Source organism: Nicotiana tabacum, chromosome 15 (genome assembly GCF_000715075.1).
Source record: "Nicotiana tabacum cultivar K326 chromosome 15, ASM71507v2, whole genome shotgun sequence".
Classification (NCBI taxonomy): Eukaryota; Viridiplantae; Streptophyta; class Magnoliopsida; order Solanales; family Solanaceae; genus Nicotiana; species Nicotiana tabacum.
This window is the reverse complement of record NC_134094.1, coordinates 10,754,589-10,782,525: the sequence shown is the minus strand read 5'-3', so window position 1 is coordinate 10,782,525 and position 27,937 is coordinate 10,754,589. Positions and strand designations below refer to the sequence as shown.

General features: G+C 34.3%; 2 protein-coding genes and 1 non-coding gene across 3 annotated transcripts; all 3 read left to right on the top strand.

Annotated features, from left to right (window-relative positions):
• The first annotated feature begins 1,161 nt into the window (after nt 1-1,161).
• Nucleotides 1,162-2,841, top strand: LOC107778733 (inositol-tetrakisphosphate 1-kinase 1-like). The gene has a single exon (XM_016599029.2). The coding sequence runs from the start codon at nt 1,390-1,392 to the stop codon at nt 2,470-2,472; it is 1,083 nt and encodes a 360-aa protein (XP_016454515.1). The 5' UTR covers nt 1,162-1,389; the 3' UTR covers nt 2,473-2,841.
• A 17,240-nt stretch (nt 2,842-20,081) lies between these two features.
• Nucleotides 20,082-22,021, top strand: LOC107808831 (transcription factor MYB41-like). Its single transcript, XM_016633394.2, has 2 exons — nt 20,082-20,407; nt 20,950-22,021. Exons 1-2 carry the CDS (start codon nt 20,136-20,138, stop codon nt 21,719-21,721), a joined length of 1,044 nt encoding a protein of 347 aa, XP_016488880.1. The 5' UTR covers nt 20,082-20,135; the 3' UTR covers nt 21,722-22,021.
• LOC142170100 (U6 spliceosomal RNA) lies at nt 21,421-21,527 on the top strand. Its single transcript, XR_012699688.1, has one exon. It is a non-coding gene; the product is annotated as a U6 spliceosomal RNA (small nuclear RNA).
• Nucleotides 22,022-27,937: the final 5,916 nt, after the last annotated feature.

Below are 27,937 nucleotides of genomic sequence, written 5' to 3'. Positions count from 1 at the left end.
TAAGAAGGGAAAATTTGAACATCTTTCCCGAATTATTTTGTCATGAATTTCAAATATAATTTTTTCCCTGGACGTACACGAACAATCTAAGTTGTTAGATTATTTTTCTCTTCCTATTCTTTCTTATGTAGGTTTCTCAATAATAAGGTAATATGCGAGAACTCTTATTCATATCTTACCATTTTTTCGGAATTATCCCCTCATAACAGGGGCGGCCCAACCCTAAAGCAAGTGAACACTTGCTTTAGGCCCCAAATATTTAAGAGCCCCAAAATTACTAGTATTTCTCTATATATAGTAGTATATTATTTATATAATTATCTTTTATTATTGATAAATTTATTTCTTTATTGTCATATTAATTTTTAATAACTCGATTTCTTCCTCTAATTAATATAACTAAAATAGTTTTCTGTCAATCTTATTTTACTTTTTTACTTAATTATATTTCTCTATTCATTAGTTGGTCACGTAACTATATCTAATAATCTAACTTATTATTTATTTTTCTTACATAAATTATACTCTCTCCGTCCCAATTTATATGAAAGTGTTTGACTGGACATGGATTTTATAAAATAAAGGAAGGCTTTTGAAACTTGTAATCTTAAATAAATCATAGAAGCTTTTGGGCTAGAAATCATCTCATTAATGGTAAAAAGAAAAATCTAAAGTTGAATTGTTACCGAATATAGAAAGGGACTTACTAAAAAAAAGGAGTCACTTATGTTTTCTGGAATCTCCCATTTCAATTGTGATGCAATCAACGTTAAATTCATTTAATTTTTTGTATTTTATAAAACTAAGTTCTCATTTTTTTTAATTTCACATTCTCACTTGTCTATTTTTTTTTAAAAATAATATATATTAAGACCTCTTATTAAGAATTTGCTTTAGGCCTTCGATAAGGTTGGGCCTCCCGTGCGTCATAAAATGATTATAACAGGACATGCTACTTCAATGGCATATGAAATTACAGTATATCTAAAGAGTAAATACAAATTAGTTTATTAACGGTAAAATTAAGATATTTCCTAAACAAAACGGCCATTAATATAGTCCCTTAGAATATGCCACGTCAACCCACCCCCCGTCACTTTATCAAAACCCTAATCACGCCCCTCGCTTTCACCTCTATATATATTCCCACCTCCTCCTCCATTTGTCCTCTCTTCCCCTCTCTCTCACCATTTCCTCACTCCACAAAACACTGACACATACCCAAATAAATGCATATCTATCGATCATATCGAAATCTAAAAAATTTCCTAATTCAAAACCCTAGTTTTTTTGCTATTTTCATCAAATCACATCCAAATTCTCGAAATTTTCTGTAATGTGGTTAACGTTGATTGAAGCATTGTAAGTTTTGAGTTTTTGTGTGTATCAATGGCGGAGCGGAGATTCGGAGTTGGTTACGCTTTAGCACCGAAGAAACAAGCGAGTTTCATACAAGCAACGCTCGTGAACCTCGCGAGCGAACGAGGAATCGATCTAATTCGAATCGATATGGATAAGCCTTTAATCGAACAAGGACCGTTCGATTGCGTGCTTCACAAGTTATATGGCGAGGATTGGAGACTGCAATTGAAAGAGTTCTCTTTACAAAATCCTCAGGCGCTTATTATTGATTCGCCCGAGTCAATCGAGCGGTTACATAACAGAATCTCAATGCTTCAGGTAGCGACCGAGCTGGAAATTAAGTGCGAAACGGCGTCTTTTGGGATTCCTAAACAGACTGTAGTTTACGACGCGAAAATCGTGTCTGCAAGTTATTTGGAAAGTGAGGGATTGAAATTTCCTATGATTGCGAAACCGTTAGTGGCTGATGGTAGTGCGAAATCACATAAGATGTTATTAGTGTTTAATAAAGACGGGCTAAGTAAATTGAAACCGCCGATAGTGTTACAGGAGTTTGTGAATCATGGGGCGGTTATTTTTAAGGTGTATGTGGTTGGGGACTACGTGAAATGTGTGAAGAGGAAGTCGTTGCCTGACGTGATCGAGGAGAATTTAGGAAAATTGGAGAGTTACTTGTCATTTTCGCAGGTTTCAAATTTGAATACTTGTGAGAAAAATGATGATAAGTTCTATAAGTTGATGAATTTGGATGATGCTGAATTGCCCCCATTGAGTTTTTTGACAGATATAGCTAGAGGGCTTAGACGAGCTACGAAATTGCATCTTTTTAACTTTGATTTGATTAGGGATAATAGAGTTGGTAATAGGTATCTTATTATTGACATTAACTATTTCCCTGGTTATGCCAAGATGCCGAATTACGAGAGTGTGATGACAGATTTTTTCTGGGATGTATTGAATTCTGATAAGGGTTTCGAGAGTTTACAAAAGGGTAGTTGTGAAAAGGAGGTTAGGATGTTGGTTGGGAATAAAGGGTATGGTGAGGATGAAGGAACATTACCCGTTTCGCCTCTTAAGAGGGAAGAAAAAGAGAACACTATTCAGGTCTAAGGATGTGAAGTCCACAAATCAAAGTTGCATGGCAAAGGGTGGTGAAGGGTCGATCGGAAGATTTGCTCAAGATATGGACTGTGTCACGGGTTACTGTTAAAACCGCAGGAGTTTCTTTTAGGTAGGGAGTTATTAGTACAGCAGTGAATAAGTAGGTTCCTGATATGGCCTTTTTTTTAAGGCATTAGATGGTGTTCTTTGTTGAAAACATGTACATTCTATCTTTGCAGCGGAGATAGGTACTTGCAGATACTCTTTTCTAGGCAAGTTTAGTTTTCTTAAAGGCAACTGTATTTCATTGGTGACTATTTCAATATGTGCCTTCAACAACTTTGATATCAATGCATTTTGCTGTATTCTCAATGGTTATCATTCTATATTTCCCTAATTTGTCTGTTTTACAGTTCAATTTACGCATGTGAATGTTGTATCCTAAATAACGACTTCTTTCTGTTTATATATTTCAATAACGTAAGAGGAATCTAGCTCGTTGGAGATTTTCTTTCCTGTTTGGTGTCTACATGGATAACTCTTCATTATACTGTCTCGTTCATGGGAGTTAAAATGAATTATGTCTGCAAGAATATTCCTTTTCTAGACCACAACTCAATCAAAGACTGTACATACTGTGATCATATTCATTAGCTTTTGTATCATAACAGTTAATCCATATTAGATGTCAGATTCTTATGCTATACTTGAGTATGAGAGGCTACTTCCACTTACCATGAGTGCTCGATTTGTCTTTTATGATTCTAGTTGCACTTAAATATCTTTGATCAAGGTATTCCCTTTCAGGTAACAGGCTTCTTTTCGGTCATCGTTTGGATAAAAAGCTGTCCTGTCTCAAAAAGTAGCTTATGATTATCATGCTGGCTTATTATGCAAGTTTTAGCCTGAGTGATTTGATGTTACTGTATTTACTACTCCCTCCATTTCATGTTGTGTCTTAGATTGACTAGACACGAACTTTAAGAAAGGTTAGAAATTCTTTTTATCTTGAGTCCTTAACTAAAGGTGTATATAACATACCAAAAGTACTAAATATAGAAATGTGACATTCTTTCATTTTGAGTACTTAGCTCAACATTTAGGGCTTCATATCTTTAATTTATGGATGTTGTTCTATTTGACATGCATCGTTCCTGTGATTTGTTAATGCAAATAACATAAAGGCTTTCCTTGGGCTACTTCTTAGATAATCAGTTATAATAAATGCTTTCAGCTTGATATACATTGTGTATATATGACTCTGTTGATGAGATAATGTTCATATTAAGTTGCATAATTGCGCCATATTGAATTGGTACAACTCTGCTTGCATGATTTGACATGGGGAGGAAGATTGCTTTTCTAATGAGTTGCATGGATTGAATTGTCAAAATCCTGAGTGCTGCGGAACTGTGAGATGTAATACTGGGAAAAAAAATCTAGCTTTCTAAACAACCATGTCTATACTTCTGTTTTGTGTACTTATGCTGTTGCCAATTGGATGGATCATTCTGCATGCTTGTATCTCACATTTCACATAAGCTTCTTGGTTATGTACTCCTTTTAACTGCAATTTTTGTTTTCTGGAATAACACTAAATATGTGCGGAAAGACTCTTACCAGGAAGGAGGGAGAGTTGCAGAATTGATTTTGATCCTTGACTTGATTAGCCTAAAGTGTTCTCACTGTCTAGGTTCTTGGTTGATAAGGATCTGTACTATCATTGAATAGAAGAGATGAAAGAGAAACGGATAGGAAGTAGGCTAGATCTTCATATCTAGAAGTGCCCAGGCCAGCTTTTCGATGAGGGAAAGCTCTCTGCATATTTGAGAGGAGCCAGGATCTAGTGCAAGTTTTCCGTACTCTAGGGAAACTAAGCATGGGTGACTCTATTCTTAGCAAAACAAATGTTCATCTTTGTCAAGATGTTTCCTTCTGATTAGAAAAGAAAATGTACCAGTAGTCAGAGCAACTTATATCCTTGTTTTGATGCTGAGAAGTAGTAGATAATAGAAAGTGACATTCTTAATCTTTAGAAAAGAAAATGGTACAGGTACTTCTTTTCTTTCTTCTTCTTGCCTTGTATGTTGGGTTCCCTTTAAGTTCTCCATTTTCCTTGACAGGTCAGGTTCTAAATAGATTGCCACGATCACTTCCTAGGGATTCCTTTTTTTTTTTGGCTGTATATGAACTGATTCTTTTAGACTTCTCAGTGTTACCTGGCTGCACTTTAACATTTTATACACCTACTAAAATCATAAGAAACAGGTAATAACAAGAAAGGAAGGAGAATTGTCTCAATGTATACAGTATTAGGTTTTCAATTTGATGAATTAAATTAGATGTTTGGTCTTTCAGGGGAAACATATAGAATGCAATGATGTGCTCTTTCATTAATGGGAGAAATGATTTAAGGAGTTCAATCTTGGGCACCTTTACCAAATGTGTAATCGAAATGTATTTTAGATATAGTCTTCAGTTTAATTAGCATTATAGAGAGGATCAGATTCTTAACACTACATTGACCTTATAGTATATCTTCGAACTCATTCAATTCCGTAGATCCACTGCCCTTTATTCCATTCTTCTTTCCTTCAGGACAGAAGTACATTTCCACTTGCATTGGTTACTTTCCAGCAGTCCTATGATGTTGCTCCAGGTGAAATTTATTGTGATATGTTTTTGGGTCAGAAAAAGTTTTCTGCTCTTGAATTCTAAGTTATAAGTAGGTCAGGAAGGATAAATAAGATGCCCTGAGGTTTTGCGACGGAGTATTTTGTTAAACTTTTGAAGGGAATCTAGCTGGACAATTTAGATAAAGTAACAGATTTGTGTCTTTCGGAAATGGTAGCTTGACCTCAAAAGAGTAACGATTATGTCTACATGCTATATAAGGCCTTTTAAGTACAAGGAGTGTGTCCGTTAACTAAGGACCTATGCTTGAACTGGTGAAAGTGTTAATAGGCGGGGTTACTCGTTGCCACTGGATTTCACCTCTCTATAATGGCTGATAATTGATTATTTACACCTGACGTTCCTGTTAGATAGCAGTATCATAGTTGCTTGTTTGAACATCTTTAGCATACCAGATAACTTGGAATTTTGGCTCTGTAACTTTAGTAACACTAGCTTTGGTAGAATTGGCATTTTCAACTCAGTAAAAAGGCATATTAATGCTTCTTACTGTGAAACTTGAAACAGCTGCAATGTTCAACCATTCTATGTACTAATCTGCTTATCATTGCTGCGCGATAGTATTTTTGTTGTCAAACATGTTATTTGTCTGATTTTGACTTTCTAATTTGTGAACATCACACACCTACGTGTCTTCTAGTTTTTACTACTGTGCTACGGAATCTAACAAATATTAGCAGAGTTTTGATGAAAACATGAAATGGGGTTCAAGAACTCCCCCTCCCCCCCCCCCCAAACCCCAGTATTTGGACATTATTTTTGAAACAGACTAGAAAGGAAAGTAAGACACAAACTAATACAGAGGGATTTACATATTAGGACATGACCTAAAGAGGTAGGTTTTGGATTATGAGTACTTAGCTCGACATATTAGAGTTAATTGTGGACGTTGTTCCTCTTGACATGCATTGTTTCTGTAATGTTAATGCAAATAAGATAAAGGCATTCCCTCTTTTTTTTGGCTATTTGTTTGATTGTCAGTTATACTAAATGCTTTCAGCTTGATATAGATTGCAGATAGATGCCTCTGTTGATGAGATAACGTTCATGCTAATTTGCATAATTGTGCCATATTGATTTGGCACAACTCTGCTTGCATGATTTGTCATGGGGAGGACGATGGCTTTTTTAATGAGTTGCATGGATTGAATTGGCAAAATCGTGCTGCAAAACTGTGAGTAATACTAGGAAAAAAATCTAGCTTTATAAACAACCATGTCTATACTTCTGTTTTATGTACTTATGCTGTTGCCAGTTGGATCATTCTGCATGCTTGTATCTCACATCTCACATGAGCATCTTAGTTATTTACTCCTTTTAACTGCAATTCTGGAATGACGCGAAATATGTGCGGAGAGTTTCTTACCAGGAAGGAGGAGAGTTGCAGAATTGATTTGATCCTTGACTTGACTAACCTAAAGTGCTCTCACTGTCTAGATTCTTGGTTGATGATGATCTGTTCTAACCTTGGCTCTACCCAAACTTTTCGGGTTCACCCCAACATTCCCCACTTGTCCGACTGTTGCTGAGCAGTTTTTGGATATCAAACGGACCTCCCCAGAAGGTAATTTTAATGTGGCCGATTTCCCCTCTTTTGCAATCAGTTTCGCTACAGCACCCGCTGCTCTAGCTAATTGTCCACCCTTTCCAAGTGTGATTTCTATGTTATGTATGGCCGTGCCTAAGGGCATATCGGTTGAAGTAGATTCTTCTTTTGATCAATCAAAACCCCTTCCCATGTGGTACTTCATTCTACGATATATATAAGATCCATCTGTATAGATATCATCATCTAGGTCAACTTGATGCGGGAGAGGGAAAGGTCTCTAAATATAGTGATTTTTATGGAGCCAGGACCTAGTGCAAGTTTTCCGAGCTCTAGTGAATCTAAGCATGGCGACGCTGTTTCTTAAAAAACAAATTTTAATCTTTGTCAAGATGTTTCCTTCTAATTACAACAACAACAACATACCCAGTGTATTCCCGCAAGTGGGGTGGGGTAGAGTGTACGCAGACCTTACCCCTGCCTTTAAAAGGCAGAGAGGCTGTTTTCGGAAAGATGTTTCCTTCTGATTAGAAAAAGAAAATGTTTTTGACTCTGAAAGGTAGTAGTTAGTAGAACGTACATTCTCAATCATTAGAAAGGAAATGGTACAAGTACTTTTCTTTCTTCTTCTTCTTGCCTTGTATGTTGGCTTCCCTTTAGTTTTCCATTGCCATGGTTTCACTTCCTAGGGATTCCTTTTCTTTTTATCTTTTGGCTGTATATGAACTGATTCTTTTAAACTTATCAGGGTTGTCAGACTGAACTTCCACATTTTATGCACTTACCAAAATTATAAGAAGCAGGCGTCCTGAGCAGAGAGGTACGATGACAAAAAAGGAGGGAGAATTATCTTAAATGGATACAGTGGTAGGTTTTCAATCTGATGCATTAAGTCAGATGTTTGGTCATTCAGGGAAAACATATAGTATGCAATGATGTGCTCTTTCCTTAATGGGAGAAATATTTAATATCCAAAGGACATATCCACTTGCATTGGTTCCTATGATGTTGCTCCAGGTCAAATTTATTGTGGTTTCTTTTTATGTCATAAAATGTTTTCTGCTCTTGAAATCTAAGTAATAAGTCGGACAGGTAGGATAAGTGAGAGTGGCCCTGAGGTTTTGATACTGAATATTTTGTTAAACTTTTAAAGGGCCTCTAACTGGACAATTTTGATAAGGTAACAGATTTTTGTCTTTTGGAAATGGTAGCTTGGCTCAAAAGAGTAGCAATTATGTCTACATGCTATATCAGGCCTTTTTGGACTGTGTCCTTTAACTATGCCACTGGATTTCACCGCCTTCTATAATGGCTAACTAATTACTTGTTTACACCTGACTTTCCTGTTAGATAACAGTATCATTCTTGCTGGTTTGAACATCTTTAGCATACTAGATAGCTTGGGATTTTGGCTCTGTAACTTAAGTAACACTAGCCCTCGGTATGATTGGCATTTTCAACATAGTAGAAAGGCATATTAATGTTTCGTATTGTGAAACTTGAAACACCTGCAATGTTCACCCATACTATGCATTAATCTGCTTATCATTGCTACAGTATAATATTTCTGTTGTCATTCATGTATTGTCTAATTTTGTCTGTCTAATTTGTGGACATGCTGCTATGTGTCTTCTAGTTTTTACGCTTAAAGGCATCTGACAAACATTCGCAGAGTTTTGATGCAAATATGATATGGGGTTCAAGCCACCATATGTGGATATAGTGAGAGTAGCCAATGGTGCTCAGCCTCATGCAAAGCATCTTTTACTTTAGTGAAGCCAGGTACGATCAGGTGAAAGCCAGGCTCGATCAGGTGTTCTGTTACATCAAAGAGAAGCCGGTACACTGATTTACTGTTTAAATCTATATGCTGCAGGTCTAGTTGTTTTATATTGTTATCTTTTCTTTTTTACTTTTAACAGGTAGTGTTTGAATTAGTTTGCACGCATCTAGACTATTTCTTACCTCTTATGTCCCACCAACTCAAGTATCGGCTAAATATCCATCAAAGCTTAGGTCAACTAAAAGAAGTCATCTAGCGTTTTTTTGCCTCTGCTGCTATTTGAATTGTGTTCTTTCATGATATTCACTCCTTAGATTTACTGCAAGGTCATACTCTTGGGTGCTAACGATATACTGCTGGCCTTGTTTCGTTAATTCACCGACTTCAGTCAATATTGATGACCCATTATGAAATTTTAACTCGTGCACAGTTCATGATAAAGGCATGGATTGATCCTTTTGGGAGCTATTCTTTGCTTAGTTCCTATGTGTAATGTTTAACTCCACAATGTGAACTTATCAGATTGTATTTTTATATTGACTTAATTTTTGCCTTATGGTTCAAACGTAACTTCTCTACCTTCACATGGTAGGGTAAGCTCTGCTACACACTACTCTCCCTAGACGGCCTCACCGCACTAGGTTTGTTAGGGTATGTTTTTGTTGGTTCTCTAAACTTTAGTTTTGCTCTTTTTCTCCTTTTTTCGCAACTTTTCCGTGTGTTCGGTGCGAAGTTAAAATATTTTCCGTAAGAAAATAAATTATGTTCTTTAGATATTTTTTGGTGTTTGGTGAGTGAGTAGAAATATTTACCAATATTTGGCTGTCAAGGAGGAATACAATTTCCTGACTATCTAATTTAATAAGGAGATGTCACAACTCACATACAATATAACACCAAGAAACCACAAATCAGCAGTGTGGTTGTATCGCTGTTCTTGTACCAATTGTGGAATCATAAAACAAGTACCAAATTATCCACATAAATATGAAGATAAAACAAGCTCAAATGCATTTCCAGTATCGTTATATGTAATAATGCTTTAACAAATAAATTTAGCATGCTATTCTTTTTCCTGTTTAGTTAAATTAACATAATATTAATAACTAATAAGAGTCATTACAGGTAGCAATACTCCTAATAGCAAGCAATTTCTCAAAACGAGTCAAAATATTACATACTGTAAAAAAAGATTTTCTAGTAAATATGGTCCTATTTCTATTACTCTTCGGAAGACGTAAGCAAAATATAGGGGGGATGCTCGATAAATAGTAGAATTAAAATATGTTCGTCTAATTCCTTTCCATAGCAAGTTAGGAAAGACCTTCTCTTCGCCTTCCAAATCTCCTATGTAACAGAGAATTTGTTGTAAAGAAAAAAATAAATAAATTAAGTGCGATAAATTGCGTACCCTTCTCTTTCCCATCAATAAATTATCAATTTGCAAAAAGAGAAGACAGAATAAAGAAGCAAAGCCGCCTAAAAATGTTGGAAAATATAAAACTATTGACATCATATTTGGTAATTAGTCAACGGGGGTGTTGAGAAGAAGCTGGTAAGACTTTCTGGGAATTCTTCTTTCTTTTCTTATTATAAGTATTATGAAATGTAATAATTAAAAATCATCAATTGGGAAATTTTAAGTAGGAATAAAGAAATTGAAAACAAGAATCAAATAATTTTTTGTTGGATTTTACTACCAAACTTGATTTCGAGTTGATTGTTGACTTGAAAGCACACAAAATTAAACTATCAATTCTTGAAAATGAGTCATATTCAATTTCTTCTATCTATGTCGTTCGAATAAGAACATTAAAATTAAATGATGTTCTAATGAAGAACTAGTGTTAATATTGAATCCTAATTAGTTATTGTCCATCTTTTTCAAAATCTTTCGTATGAGATAAAAGGGTGTATTTGGTATAACGGGAAATATTTTTCAAAAAAATATTTTTCTTGGAAAACTAGTAATCTTACTCAACTTTTGGTGTTTGGTATGCAAATTAAGGAAAATAACTTTTCAAGAGTATTCATAAATAATTTTGATACAATGAACATGAAGCCATAAACTTTCTAATCAACAATCTTCCGAACCCACAAATTCCATAAATTTTTGAACCGTTAAACTTTCGAACTCGTAAACTCCATAATTTCTAAATCCGCAAACTCTTAAACACATAAACCTTCGAACTCATAACTTTGGAACATATAAAATTTTGAACCTGTAAACTGAAAAATGGGAAAACCAGAACTAAAAATATAAAAAAATATATTTTTTGCCCCCCGGGGGGGGGGGGGGGGGGGGGGAATAACAGGGGGGGTGGTGACGGAAAAGGAAAAAAAACTAAAATCTAAAAAAAAAAAAAGAAGCCCTATTGGAGAAAGGGGGTGGGAGAGGTGGGGTAGGGGAGAGAAGGGGTTGGGGGTTGGGGGTTAGATGTGAGGGTATGTGGAATTTTTAAAAAATATTTTCCTAACTTTTTCTAGGGAAGTTATTTTTCTCCAATTTCAGAAAAATGTGATATCTAGGAAAATATTTTGCAAACTATTTTGTCCAATCAAACAGTAAACAACAACAACAACAACAACAACAACCCAGTATAATTCCACTAGTGGGGTCTGGAGAGGGTAGTGTGTACGCAGACCTTACCCCTACCCTGGGGTAGAGATGCTGTTTCCAATAGACCCTCTCCCCACCTTGCTCTTGGGGTGACTCGAACTCACAACCTCTTGGTTGGAAGTAGAGGGTGCTCACAATCAAATAGTAAAAAATGGGAAAATTTTTTCCTAAAATTATTTTCCGTCATACCAAACACACCCTCAGTGTAAAAAGATTTTACACCATGTTACATTTACCTATTATAGTAAGCTATATGTCTTGTATTCAATATTATAAATACCACGTGTTTAAAAAGCTTGGGTGTAAATATCCTTTGGCCGATGAGAATATAAAATACTTTACACCGATGCGCATATAACTTAAAATTTAATGAATAATTCAAACATAAAAGTTGCAAATAAGTTTTATTAAATTCCCTATACAAAAAACTTATTTTTACTTCATTTGTGGAGAACAATTTTCCAACGAAAGAGATTCAATTGAGCTTAGGTTGTGGCTATGCCATTGGTTAAACTGCATTTGTTAATGTAAGAAATTATATCACTTTTAGTATATATATATATATATATATATATATATATATATATATATATATATATATAACCAAACCTCTCTATAATAGTCTCATTTGTTTCGACATTTTTGATTGCTCTAGTGAAGTATGGTTATTGATAACATATATTATAACATAATATGAAGAATTGATTCAATAAAAGCTTGATTTTATAATAAAATACTGTTATAATGAGATTTGACTGTATAACTTAAATTCTTCGTACATTTATCTTAAGTGAAAAAACTAGTTACCTTTTCATGAAAGTAATAGTAGTAACTTGTCGGAAGCCGCAACTAATTGATCAGATTAGTTAAAATCTGTCTGGTTGGTCATATTGTGAGGGAGTAGTTACAAATTCTATTTTGACGTGCATTAAAAGCAAATCATGGGGAAGAATGAAGATTTACAATAATATTTCTTTTGAAAATCTAACTTAAATCTTAGTTTATTTGAGAATATACGTAATAGATGAAGTATATAAGTAGATTACTACTTGTGGAGTAGGTATTAAATACCATTGTGTAGCTAGGGTTATCTATCCAGGAAAAGAATTAAATCTACCTAGAATTTGTTTTTTTAATAAACATTTGGTATCCGGCCGATCCGACTAAACTAGATTCATGCTGCGTAGGATCAATTAAAGGGGAAGCGCTCCAATGAACATGATTATCGTAGTTTTTAGATGTCACTGATTGGAACAATTTTAAATTCAAACCAATAGTTGATTCATTAATTAACTGTGTAAGATTACATAAATATTATTCAATTGGAGTGCCAATATATATTAGGATACCATTCCTGACATAGGTGGACCCAGGATTTGAGCATAACAGGTGCACCACTGTATGCTAATCACTAGCGATAAATTAAATTCGGCGTGCAGCTCTTTGAAAACTTAATGTTATGATGATTTATCGTTCAAGTATAAATAAAAAGAAGTTCTAAAGAAACAGAAAACACTTAACAAAGAGAGATTCCTTCGCAAAATGAATGCTATGGAAAGGAAAGGTGTTTGATTAAGCATGCTTCACACTTTAAATTTCTAGTATTTTAATAAAAAAAATGGTATGTTTAAATTATCAAAATTTACTAAAGAAATCAAGAATATGTGTATGTTAATAGTCAAAGAATTGAAGAAGACTTTCCAACTCTTAGTTGCCATTGCCGAGTCGGAGGTTGTATTTCAAGAACTAAGACAAAAAGGAGAAAAGGCTGAAGAGAGATTTCGAACCCACGTCATATAGACGGGATCAAACTTAAATGCCCAACACAACCACTTCTAGCTCCATCTGCCTTTTTGTGTTTGGAGGAACATCTTAAATATTTAAGGGATCCCATATATATGGACAGATATATATAACATATATATACAATATTTTTGCCGAGGCTAACGGGGTCCCGTGACCCCTCAACTCACAACGTAAGTAAGTCCGCCTGTGATTCCCTGAGATAGGAAGTTTCCTAGAAAGTTGGAAATAAACAAGAATTTTCCAGAAGTTCCAATATCGACTTTTGTTAGTGAAATCAAACCAGAAATTTTGGACTAGTCATTCAAATGTTTTCTTTTGCCATTTCCTTCACGCTAGGCTATTTTTTAGTGTCTTTATCACACAGTCTACTTGTAACTGAAGTGAATGGAGCTAATAAAAGAAAGAAAAGAATTAAATCAAATAGCCGCCCACCCAACTTCTTAAACTAAAAATAGTTGGTGGAGGTATAATGTATGCATAATTTTGTATTATTATAACGGCCCGACTTGTCGTTTTGAACATCTACGCTCCTTTTGACAATTTGAAGTCATGAGCAGTTTCGTAATGTGTATTATGACTTGTGTGAATTGTCGGCTTTGGTTTTCAAATGATTCGGGATTTAATTGAAAGAACAATCATTGTTTAGAAGCTTAAATGAAAAGAGTTGACCGATTTGACCTTTTGTGCAAACGATTCCGGAATGGAGTTTCGATGGTTCCAGTAGCTCCGTATGGTGATTTTGGATTTAGGAGTGTGCCCGGATATTTATTTTGAAGTAAGTAGTTAAATTTGGCTTGAAATGACAAATTTAAAGTTTGAAAGTTTGACCGGGGAGTTGACTTTGATATCGGGGTCAGAATCATATTCTGGAAATTGGAATAGCTTTGTTATGTCATTTATGACTTGTACGCAAAATTTGAGTTCATTCCAGATTAATTTGATATGTTTCGGCGCGAAGTTTGAAAGTTGAAAGATTTAAAATTTATTAAGTTTCAATTGGGGTGTGATTCATGTTTTTAGTATTGTTTGATGTGATTTGAGGCATCGACTAAGTTCGTATGATATTTTAGGACTTGTTGATATATTTGGTTGAGGTCCCGAGGGCCTTGGGTGGATTTCAGATGGTTAACGAAATTTAATTTGGATATTTCTAGAATATTTCGACGTCGATTCTTCAAGAATAAGTGGTATCACATTAAGAAAATGAGATCCAAATTCAGTTTTGGTTGAAGCATTAGATCTGTATTGAAATTACGGAGCCATATAAAAAAGAATCGTTGAATTCGAAAATCGTATGAGGGAGTTATGCCCATTTTCGTGTCGGAAAAAAGCCAAAATCTCATCGCCAGCGCTCAGGGTAGCGGGGAGCGCTAGCCCTAACGCGGGGATGTTTAAAGGTTCTGGAAATGGCGGCACAGGCACCGGCCCACGCCACCTATGGCGCCCGAACATTAAAATCCCTATAAACAGGAGGTTTTTGCCATTTTTGACGAAAACAGAGTTGGGGAGTTCGGTTTGGGCGATTTTGAGAGGCAAATTTCATCACACAACTTGGGGTAAGTGTTCTTGACTCCCTTATGATTATATTTCATGAATTAACTTCATTTTCGGCGTTAGATTATTGATTTTTCAAGAGAGATGAGAGAAATTCTTTACAATTCCATAAAATGAATTTTCGATATTTAAACATCGATTCAGAGTCGGATTTGAGTAAAATTAGTATTGTTGGACTCGTAAGTGAATGAGTTATCAGATTTTGTGAGTTTCATCGGATTCCGAGACGTGGGTCCCAGTGTCAATTTTTCGAGCGGAGTTGAAATTTTTTGTAAATTGTTAAATTGTAAGCATTGGAGTATATTTTGATTAATTTGCACGTTGTTTGAATAGATACGAATCGTTTGGCTTGAATTGAGGAGATATGAAGGCGTATGGAGGTTGATACATGCAGATGAAATTTTCGGAGTATTGTACAGCTTGCTCGATATTCGAGGTAAGTAACATCTCTAATCTTAGAGCTGAGGCTATGAACCCTGATTATACGTGTTATGTGATTTATTCAGAGGTGACACACATGCTAGGTGACGAGCGTGTGTGCATGCACCGTAAAAATTGAGACTCGGTTGATTCCGTAGAGCTGCATAGTCAATTAACTTGTATTTTTTCATGTATTTTTTTATGTGTTAGAGAAACTGAGCTGCGACTCATGTTAGAAATCATGCTTGGGCAAATGTTGTTATTATTGAAACCCACTAAGGTCATTTCTGCTATCGAATTATATGTTTAAATTGTAATTTCGTACTCAGTCATATACATTTGTTGCATATCATATCTCAGTATCTGTTGTTATTTATTGATACATCATATCATCATTTTGGGCTAGTTTCATGACATTGTGAGCCCGAGAGACTAGAGAGATTGATGACTGAGTGAGGCCGATAGCCTAATTTTGAGGTTATTGATACTATATCACGTGAGTTGTCCGTGCAGATCCAGATATTGATACTATAGCACGTGAATTGTCCGTGCAGTACGTGAGTTATTAGTGCAGATCCAGATATTGATACTATAGCACGTGAGTTGTCCGTGCAACACGTGAGTTGTCCATGCAGATCTAGATATTGGTACTATAACACATGAGTTGTCCGTGCAATACGTGAGTTGTCCATGCAGATCTAGATATTGGTACTATAACACATGAGTTGTCCGTGCAACACGTGAGTTGTCCGTACGGATTATAGCACTAGGACTGAAGGAACCCCTCTGGAGTCTGTACACACCCCTAGTAAGCGCATGTACCTACTAAGTGCGAGTGCCGAGCGATTGGGAGGATTGAGTGACTGGGAGGACTGAGTGACTGGGATGACTTAGTGAAATGATGCTCTGAGAGTATGCATATGGTTTTATTATTGAGTTGCATCGCATTGACTTGCAAACTTGACATACAGTCATAGAGATGCATTTTTCCTCGTGCTGTACGATATTGTGTCATTCATGACTTCTCCTACATATTAACATGTAGGCATAGGGATGTCACTACTAGAAATTTGGCAAAAACCGATCAATATCGACCGACCAACTTTGGTCGGTAAAAAAACCGACCAAAGTTGGTCGGTTTTTCAAATTTTTTTATTTAATTTTTTGTTTTACGAAACCGACCAACTTTGGTCGATTTTCTTTGGCGCAAAAATACGGGAGAGTCCCGCAAAATTTATGTTTCAAGAAACCGACCAACTTTGGTCGGTTTTTCAATTAATATAAATAAAAATTAATATTAAAAAAACCGACCAAATTTGGTCGGTTAATTCGGCGGGTCATTTAAAAAAACCGACCAATTTTGGTCAGTAATTTTACTTTTTAATAAAACCGACCAACTTTGGTCGGTTATTTTCGTGCGAAAATATAATTATAGAGTATAAATCAAATAAAAGACAATCTTAAAACAAAATGTACCAATGGTCTAGTGATAGAATAGTATCCTGCCACAGTGCAGACCCCGGTTCGATTCCCAGATGGTGAATTTTTTTTTTACATAATTAAAATACTGACCAACTTTGGTCGGAAAAAATCGACCAACTTTGGTCGGTTTTTTTTGCAATATTTTTTTTTTGAATTTAATTGACCGACCAAAGTTGGTCGGTAATTTCCGACCAACTTTGGTCGGTATTTCTTTCCGACTACAAAAATACCGTCCACACGTAAATGATCGCATTTTGGTTGGTTTTTGGCCATTACCGACCAACGTTGGTCGGTTTTTTTGGTCGGTTTTTATCGGATTTCTAGTAGTGTGTATTTTCCTCATGCCATTTAAAAATAAAACATTTATATGTTGAAAGTTTTGGGAAAAATCACAGTTTTCAAACTTACTCATAAATTGATGATTTCGGTAAAGGATTTGGGTTTTCACTGATATATTTGAAAAGTAGGACTATTTTTCTTGAACTGTGAACGAGCTGAGCATTTTATCTCTGAGCTACTTCTTTTATTACTTCCATTATATTATTATGAACTGTTGTTGGCTATTGGTGTTGGACCCCGACCTGTATTCCAGCTCGTCACTACTTTCAACCTAAGGTTAAGTTTGCTACTTATTGAGTACATGAGGTCGGTTGTACTTATACTACACTTCTGCACCTTGCGTGCATATATTAGATGCTGATGTTGCTGTGATCGATGGGAGCTGGATTTGAAGACGTACATGCATTCCGGTTGTAGCTGCCTCTTGTTCATGGTATCCTTAGATTTATAAAAATCTGTTTATGTGCATTTCGAACAGATGATGTATTTATTTCATATCAACTTTGTAAATTCTAATCTTAGAAACTCATGATTTGTACTACCAGTCCTTAGGGAAATTTTTGTATAAAAGCGGTGTATTAGCATTTCTTATCTTAATAAATTTTATTAAGTTGGACAATAGTTAATTGACTTACCTGACGGGTTGGGTTAGGTGCCATCACGACTAGGTGAATTTTGGGTCGTGATAATTATATATGTTGAATTGTGTATAATCTATGTATATGACTATAAAAAGTAAAGAATGAATATTGCTAGGTATTTGTTTAAAACATAAAAGAAGCCAACAAAAAAAGAAGAAGGGATATTTAGCATATGTACCTTCTTCCCAACCCCTATTGACAAATATATCACGTGACATCACTGTTGAATATTACATTTTTCCTATTGTTTTTAAATTTTTCACCCGATGTTAGGTACATGCATTGGGGCCTAACTAAATTTAAATTCGCACTGAAAAGTTTTATGTTGAGGGGTAAAACGCTCCCTAACAAAGGCGTCCGACACTCCGACTAAATTCGGATTCGTGCCGGGAAGTTCCACTTGAGGGATAATGCGTTTCCTAATAAAAGCAACTTTATACTCAAAGCTCGAATCCGAGATCTCTGATTAAGGATAAAAGAATACTTACCGCTCCACCGTATCTGTTGTTGGTTACATTTTTTCTTTCGTTGAATTCAAAGAAAAGAAAATACTTCTTTACTGTCCATATAGAAGATAATGACATAATTTAATTACATGGAGATAAGAAACCTAAATTCTCACTTCTTCGACAAAAGTCAAATACTAAATATTTAACTTGATGGGTAAGAAATTATAAGCAGGTAGGATTTGCCCACCTCCACCAAATAAAGGTGGAACTAGAAAAAGAAAAATCGATAATCTTTCAAGTAAATAGCTCGGAAATTCATTATTCAAAAGATTGAGTATATCTTTAACATAGTTTGATGTATTTGTTGGAAAAAGCTAATTAGAGCTTTGACCTTTGCTCTGGTATTTAGGAAAATTGTTTAATAGTAAGTTACAATAAATTTGAGTATGATGACTTCTAACCTTGCTACCAATACAATCGTTTAGAGTTAAACCAATACTACTTTTGTTATGAGTTTAACTTTTATACATTAAACCTATAATTTTTTTTTAATAATGTCAGATCACCTAAATAATGTTTACAATTAACTGCCTATATATAAAGAGCGGGATTAGTGATACTTCCAGGAATACAATGCAAATTACTTGCTACAATATACTAAACAATATAGATATAAAAATCACATATATAGTTATTGCATATATGTTGGGGAAAGGGTCAAATTTGCCTATGTGATATCTAAACCGCTCAATTTTGCCATCTGCTATACCCTAATTTGGCCTATTCATACATTTGTCATTAGAAAAAAATCTAGTATTTATTCTTACCATTAAAGAAGCACCAATCAGAAATGAGTAGACTCCATGTATGCAAATTCTTCAAGAAAAATATTTAAATTTACCTCTCAATATTTTACTATGATTTAAATTATAAATAACCATTTCCTCATAACAAGGGTTATATCAGCATCCTTTTTCTTTCTTTTTTCCTCTTTTCTTTTTTTAGTAACAGCCACACTCAGGAGCAGTTAGAGAAGAAGAAGAAGAAGTACCTAATGCTAGGTGGTATCGGACATGGTCAGAAAAGGACAAAAATGATGACAAATTCGATGATGATTTAATTCACAATAATATAATAATAAAAGATATTGAAAGCAGCCAAACTAATGATTTGACAACAAATTAATGCAGCAACAATTGCATGTTTCTTCTGTACAAGGCAAAAAGGGTTTGAATTGTTAATTTAATTTGTTGTGTGTTTTTTGTATACTTTTAATCTGCTGCACCTCGACCTTAAAACTCTTTAAAGGAGGTTAAAATGATATATTAACAAGTTATTTAAAAGATAAATAAATTTCTTTTTTTTTTTGGTGTGAATTTCGCAAAGAATCAATCTACTCGAGATGATTATAACAAATCTGATCCCTATGCAAATAAACTACAACATTTCAAATGCAACTTCACTCAAACTCATGTAACCTTTACTTTTTCTTAGTAAAGTATTGCAACTAATAAATAGAACTTTAGATATAGTCTCAACGAGCAATACTCTCACAATCGCATTGTTGGTTGAATATCTTCCTATTCCTACTTTGTACTCTATGATATTCTAGAACTTTTCTAACTCAATGACCAACAATTAGATTATAAAAAAGGAAAAAGGTTTTTTTTAAAAATTGAAATAAGGATTTAACTTTTGAGTGAAAGTGGCCACAAGCCACTTAGTATACAAAATTTGTATTAGTTGATCTTGGTAGTTAATTTTGATCACATTTTCGAGAAATGGTGACGAAGATATATATCACCTACGTTACTATACATAAACCCGGAACTGTCAGTGTGATTTATAGGTCACATATTCGAGTTGCGGAAGCAACCACTAATGCATACATTAATGCTCGCATTAGGAGTATAATAGACTGTCTACATCACACCCTTGGGGTGTGGCTTTTTCCCGGACCATGCATGCACACGGAATACCTTATTTATCGGGCTGCCCTTTTTATAAACTTGAAACTACCTACTTCTTATTTTAATTATTTCATATTAAATATTCATGAACACTATAATCCACCCTTCTGTTGAAAAATGTCAAAAAGGTCTCTAAATGACTTATTTTCCATTACTTGCCGTGTTGCTTGAAGCTCTCTCTTTGGATAATAATATCAAGAAATACTTTGACCTTGTGATTTTAAACTAATTTGGAAACATTATTATATATATTTTCCATGCAGTTATAAAAGCCATCACTATACTTACCTTGCTTGATATCTCAAAAACTTCTTCTAAATATTATCTTTCATTTTTCCTAATTTTTGTTTTCTTCATTAAAATTAAATATGGGAAGGTATCCTTGTTGCAAATTAGATGATGATGATGATTTGAAGAAAGGGCCATGGACAGAAGATGAAGATGAGAAACTGATTGATTATATAAAGAAAAATGGTCACACAAATTGGCAATTAATCCCAAGAAAAGCAGGTTTAAAGAGATGTGGAAAGAGTTGCAGATTAAGATGGAATAATTATCTTAGGCCTGATATTAAGAGAGGAGGATTTTCACATGAAGAAGAAGAAATCATCATTAATCTCCATTCTGTTCTTGGAAATAAGTAAGTGTCACAATATTCTTCTTCTTTCTATCTGAAATCCAATTCATAAAAGAAAAATAATCTCAATTATTATGAATAATTACCTGTATACTATAATTATATTTTAAATAATACGACGGTGCAAAAAATATTTACATGATAATATTACACTTTTTCAACAAAGAAATATTTTGATAAATTTAGTTACTTTTTGAAGGGAAAATCCATCGAATAGTTTCTTGTTCTGAGTTCTTTTTTATGGCTTTTTCATGTTAATCACTCGTACTTATTATGAATAGTTATCTGCACACTACAATTGTTTTAGATGATATGACAGTGTAAAAGAAATTTACATAATCATTATATAGAGTTAAACTAAAAAAGAGGGCAACCCGATGCACACCCTTAGGGGTGATGTAGACATTTTACCCTGATGCAAGTATCGGTGACTGATTTCACGATTTGAACCCGTGACTTATAGGTCTTACAGAGACAACTTGATTGTTGCTCCAAGGCCATGTAGAGTTAAACTCTAATTTCTATATTGTGGTTATTATTTGTAGGTGGTCAAGAATTGCAAATCATCTTCCGGGAAGAACTGATAATGAAATAAAGAACTTCTATAACACGCATTTAAAGAAAAAGCTTCTCAAATTGGGAATTGACCCCAAAACACACAAACCAATATCTGATTTCGATTCCCTTCTAAAATTTTCTCATCAATTTACCTCTACTTCCAACTATTTTGTTTCTTTAGCATCTTCCCTTAGATTACAAGCACATTTTACTTTATTAGCCAAAATCCAACAACTTTTACAAAGCCCTCTTTTAGCTATAAATTCAAACTTATTTTCATCAATTCAAGACAATTTTTTAAGCAATCCAAATCCTCCATTATTTGAAAGCCTTAAATATGAGGGTGATCAACCCCAATTCTTGGATTCATCTCTAGCAAATTACATTACAACAATTCCTTGTTTGGATAATACTAATTCACTTCCCAATTATGATTCTTCTATTTCAAATTCTTCGGAAGTCCCTTCAGGAATATCCGATAAAATTGGAACGCTACAAAGAAGATTAGCATCACCGTCCCTGTACAATGACAACATGCAAAAATCGAGAAATGGTTCAAATTCCTCAGAATTATGTCAAGCTAATGAATTGAATTCAAATGAAAATCAAGCTGAAGGACTTGCAATTAGAGCTTCTAATTGCAACTTAAATCAAAATTTTATTCCCACATTTTCAGAGCTAGATGATGATATGGTTGCATGGGAAATACCTCAGGATGATGAAGAAATCAATACCTTTTGGAATACTATTTTCCAATGATTTTCTTTTCATGTGTAGACATGCCTAAATGTCTTGATATTTTGGCTTCCTTTCCTCTCTTTTTTCTGTACAATGTTGTTAAAACTTTTTTTCTTTTTCTTTTGTGTGGAGAGTATTATTTTGATCTGTAATTGTTGGAAATCTATCCATCAATATTATGTTGCCGTCTATGTTGGAGCTGTTTTTTGTTTTTGCTATTTTCATCACATTTTCTCTAACTATTTGTAAAAATAAAGTTGAACTAATATCCATTGACGGTGTAAATAATTTTTACAACTTTCAGGTTACCTTACCTATTGTAACAAGTAGCTTGCCTTATTTTAGATCCCACTTTGTATGGAGGGTTACATGTAGATATATTTTGGATTATCTAATAGTGTAAAATTTTTCTTAAGATTGGCGTATACAAGTTAAACTCTTTTTATTCCTTATTCATGTAAATAACTATCAGGCTACTTTATTTATTGTAACATGTAATTTGCCTTAATTATTTCCCTACAAATCCTACTTTTTATTGAGGGGTTACATGTATATATATTTTTTGGGTTAGCTAATAGTGTAAAATTTTTCACAAGATCAGGGTATACAAATTCAACTCTTTATTTATTCGTGTAAACGATGGATACTTAATTAAGTTGGAAATAAAAAGAGAGTAGGGCTCGACTTTGTTGCTGCGGAGGATACATGCGAGGACCTTAATTCCCTTAATGGCGGAGCCAAAATTTGAAGTATATGGATTCTGAATTTTCCGTCAAATATATTGCTAGTTTTAGTTATTGAGTTCGTATTAAATATTTATATTTAATGAATTTCCTAATACAAATACAAGATCTAATTAAAAGCTACTGAGTTCGTCCGAACCTATACTTAATATTGTAGCTCGGCCCTGAACTAAATAAACTATATAAAGTCAGCACTGTCCCTTTCATTCTTGAATATGCAGTAGTAACTTGTTTGAAGCAACAACTGACTGATTAATTTCCTTTACTTGTTTTGACCATCTATAGGATTTCGTCTTGTTTTAGTTTAATCTCGTTTGTTCATTATTTGGTCTCTTATTCTTTGGAGCAGTTAATAGCTTCATATACTTGACGTAAAAGCAATTCATGCGACTTATACATCTAGCTTCAAAATTCATTGATCATATTATTATTCGTTTTATCCTTAATTAATGAGATAATTTATATTAACATAAATATTTATGGCTTGTTCTAGATCACAAGTTTTAAATAGTTTTTTTAAACTTTGTATACAGTCAAACAACACCTCAAAAATTGGAACAGTTTGGAGTACATAATTGATTAACATAGAGAATTGATTTTCACAATATATATTTTGCACACTGAACTAAGTGGAGTTACAATCAAGACGCGGAAAACAAAAGACAAGCAAAATAAAAAATAAAGAAAAGAAAAAGTCCCATCTACATAAATTTGACTGGCAGTGTTATTCGATATCTGTGCTGATCGGAGAAAGCATGCACCCGATATAATCAGAAACCTTACCCTAAGTTATTGAAATGAACACATAGGGCTAGTGTTAAGGTAAGGTAAACTTGCTAATTGGTAATTAGGAGTTGAGGTTTGAGGATTAATGCTATTAAAATTAAGAATTTCAGGGCTAATTAATCCACCTTGAAAACAAGTCTCTGAATTATCTTGAATGAAATTATTATAGTTATAATATCTATTCATATCATCTTGAATAGGATAATTATTTGGCATAAAAAAATTACTTGGAAATGAAGTAATATTATTAATGGTCTGTAATATAGTTTGAAACTGCAATTGTTGTAATCTTGCTAATTGAGTAAAATCAAGAAGATTGGTCCATGGATTAGTAGAATTATCCATGTTTAAAGTTGGAGAAACTTGAAGAGGATTAATTAGGCAGAAATTAGGAATTGGTTTGTGGGTTTTTGGATCAATTCCTAATAGATTAAGTTTCTTGCTTAGCTTAGTATTCCAATGATTCTTGATCTCATTATCAGTCCTTCCTGGAAGTTGGGAAGCTATTTTGGACCACGTGCAAATAATAAAAGTTAAAATATTCAATAGGCACAGTCAATTAACGTTTGGTCACTGAAATTTATCTCCTATAACATTCAAGTCAAAAAATTATTCACGTTAAAATTAATTAAAATTTATTCAGTATAATAGTAAAATCACTAAACTTTACCAATTGTGCTAGAACAAAGTAACAGAAACGTTATGTTTGTCATATTAAAGTACTAACTGAAACTTTGTCCATTATAATAATAAAGTCATCGAGCTTTACATAGAATAATGACAAAAACTACCACAGATAATTATTGTACTGGATAAAGCTAAGACTTTACTGTTATACTGAATATAGTTTAATAACTTGATCGTCACTTAGAATAGTTTTGTAACGTCATAACTCTTATAATCAGTAATTTCAGTGATCAAACGCGAAAAGTTGTGAAAATGGAATAAAAAGAAGAAGAAAATGAGTTATTGATAGAGAAAAAGTTTACATACTTGTTCCCAAGAGATGAATGGAGATTGATAATGAGATTATCTTCTTCTAGTGAGAAATTTCCGCGTTTAATATCAGGTCTTAAGTAATTAATCCACCTTAATCTGCAACTTTTTCCACACCTATTAAGCCCTGCTTTCTTACACAAAATATTCCATTTTCCTACACCATGAATTTGCACATAATTCATTAGTATTTCATCTTCTTCTTTTGTCCATGCACCTTTATTCAAGCTTCTAATATTGTTGCTGGACATAAATCTTCCCATCTTACAAAACGAACTCTATCTCGAGGAACCCGATGATGAGAATTTCTAATCGTTGGAAAATAATAGTAGACAAGAGAGAGATAATATTTAGAAGGAAAGCTTTAAAAAGATGGATATTGTGCTGGTATTTATGTTATTTTGCATGGGCAGGGAAGCAGCAGGGAAGCAACATCTTTAAAAAGTTTGATATATAAATGTTTTACGACCTTAAGTTGATTAAGTTGAACTATAGCAATTAGCAACACGTACTTTACGATAACCTGAAAAATAAAATAATAATTTGTTATAGAAACATTCAATTGAATTGACAGTGTAATTTGTTTAGACTATCAATGTATATAATATATAAAGAGAAATGTATATTTTTATCCCTTCTAAAAAATAATAGCCGGCATAATATATATATATATTCAATTAATTTCAGACCACAGACCAATTTTATATTTTACCCTAATATAATCTTCTTGTTTTTTTTATCTGCTTTGGCTTCCTAAAAAGTTGCAGCCTTGAAGGTGCTAACTTCATTTAGTTTACTCCATTAAATATTTTGATTTATTTCTTATCGTCAAACTGGTTTGTGTTTTCTAATGTATACAAATGTACGTAGCACAAAATTTCCATCACAAATGAAATGATAAACCTGCATAAAACGTCGTCACCCCCACCCAAGTTTTTAGTAAAATTTATTAGTCGGTTCAACTAGAATTGATGATTCAATCGACCTCAATTTTTTAGTTTTGATTTTCTCTATTAAAAGAATTTTATCCAAATTACTATAGTTTTTATTTCAAATAATGAAACCAATGTCATTAGTATCTAATGAAAGTCCAAGCTAAGATTTAACGTTACGACCACAATAAATCGGTTGTTACATAAAATGACTCTTTTCATTATTGCTTAACAATAAATTTAACAATATAATACAATAAAATTAAAATAAAAAAATTATATTTAAAGTAACAATACAATACAATATACTCTCTAGTTCCAATATATGTGACATACTTTCCTTATTAGTCCTTTCCAAAAAAATGATATATTTCTCTATTTGAAAATAATTTAACTTTAAGCTTCCTTTTACCACTTTACCCTTAATGAGAAGCTTTTAAAGCCACTAAAATTCAATTACACAAATATTTTGGCCTTTAAGCTTCTAAGTCTTTTTTTTTTCTTTCTGAAATGTCATGCCTAATTAAATTACATCACATAAATAGAAACAAAAGGACTAATGGCTTCTACATAGGGTAAAATCGATTTACATTAAATACTCGAATGACAGAGTGACACGTGAAACCGGGAATTTAACGACCCGACCGGTCGTTTTGAGCTCTAGCGCATCGTTCGGTGGTTTGAGGCCTTGAGTAGCGTCACTTCAGGTATTATGACTTGTACGTATGGTGAGAATTGAACTTTGGGAAGTTCAGAGTTGATTTGGAAAGAAAATTCTAATTTCGGAAGCCTTAAGTTGGAAGAATTGGATAAGATTTGACTTTTGAGTAAAAGACTTTGGAATCAGGATTTGAAGGTCGCAATAGGTTCGTATGATAATTTCGGACTTGTGTGTGTGTTTGGATTGAGTATCGAAACACCCGAGAGCATTTCGGTACTTATTATGGAAGGTTGAAATTTTGAAGGTTTAAGAATTTTTTAAATTTGGTTTGAAGTGAATTTTAATGTTATCGACATCCGAACCTTGGAATAGATTCGTGATGTCATTTTTGACTCGTGTGTGAAATTTGAAGTCATTCCGGATTGATTTGATACGTTTCGGCATAAGATATAGAATTTGAAAATTTGAAAATTTATAAGTTTGATTCAAGGCGCGATTCATGATTTTGATGATTATTGACGTGGTTTAAGGCTTTGATTAAGTTCATATTGTATTTTGGGACGTGTTGGTATATTTGGTCAAGGTCCCGGGGGCCTCAGGTGGATTTCGGATGGTTAACGGATCGAATTTGAACTTAAGGGAAAAGCTGGAGGGTTCTGGTTGCTGGTGCAACCGCTTCTGCGGAAGCTTCATCGCAGAAGCGGCCTCATAGAAGCGAGGCAGTGGACCGCAGAAGCGGCTAGAAGGGAGCTGAGAAAAGGCCGCAGGTGCGAAGGAATTTCCGTATATGTGTGACCGCAGAAGGGCCCAGGGGTCGTAGAAACGATATAGAGTGAGGCATGCTGGAGGTGCATGTGCGAGGATTGTGCCATATCTGTGAGACCGCAGAAGCGGATTCTTGGTCGCAAGTGCGACTCCGTAGATGTGAAGGCGGGGGGGAGGGGGGGGGCTGAAGGGGGGCCGTAGAAGCAGTATTTTGGCCTCACCTGCGGAACCGCATAAATGGTCAAGTGGCCACAAGTGCGAGAGGTCGCTGGGCAATGTGGTTTTTTAAGAATTGAAGTGGGCCCATTTTCTTCCATTTTCACTTGGTTGGGGCGATTTTGAAGAGTTTCAAGGGGATATTTACATCAAGTAACGCAAGGTAAGTGACTCCCACCTATTACAAGTTAAATACATAGTTTGTATATGGATTTAAACATGGAAATTAGTAGAAATTTGGGATTTTTGGTAGAAAATTTAGAATTTGGTATTTTTGGAATTTGAACACGAAATTAGGAATAAATTATATATTTGAGTTCATGGTGTTATAGGTAAAGTTTATCTTCAAATATTTCCAAAATCCAGACGCATGGGCCTAAGGGTTGACTGTTGGCTTTTGAACGAAGTGAAGAGTCATTATAAGTTGTTAAATTATACGTGTTGGGGTATATTTTGATTGGCTTGCACATTGTTTGACTAGTTTTTAAGAGACATGCATCGGTTTGAGGTGTTAGATAGGCTTTGGAGCCGGTTATGGAACTTCGGAGCGAGGTAAGTTTCCTGTCTAACTATGTGAGGGGGAAACTACCCCTAGGTGAAGTATTTGTTATGTGCAACTTATTGCGGGGGCTACATACGTACAAGGTGACGAGAGTTCGTACGTAGCTAGATTCATTATATGTCCCCGTAGACTTAGGTTCCTGCCATACTATAAATATACTATTTGAGTTGTCTCTTGCCTATTAAATTCCTTTATTTTATGTTGCAACTTGAGACTAGACTTGTGTAGAGTGATATACTTGCTATTGCAGAGATTAGACGAGCTTCATGATTAGTCGCGAAATAATTATACTCCTCTTATGAATTTCTCCCGCGCTATGCGTTCTCATCGAAAGGTTTCCTAAAGATTTATAACTCACACGTCTGTTCGTGAGTGGGGTCAAGGACCCATCAAAGCTTCTTATTCTAATGGGATCAGGCAATTCGCCTCGGCAGGATAAATATATCTATGGTTCATATCGTTCAACCCTCGGCAATGCGCACATTATTATGGATCGGGATGTACGCCTTGGCAAGATTATGTATCACACTCTCATGGGAGCGGGCTGTTCGCCTCGGCAACATAATAGATGTATCT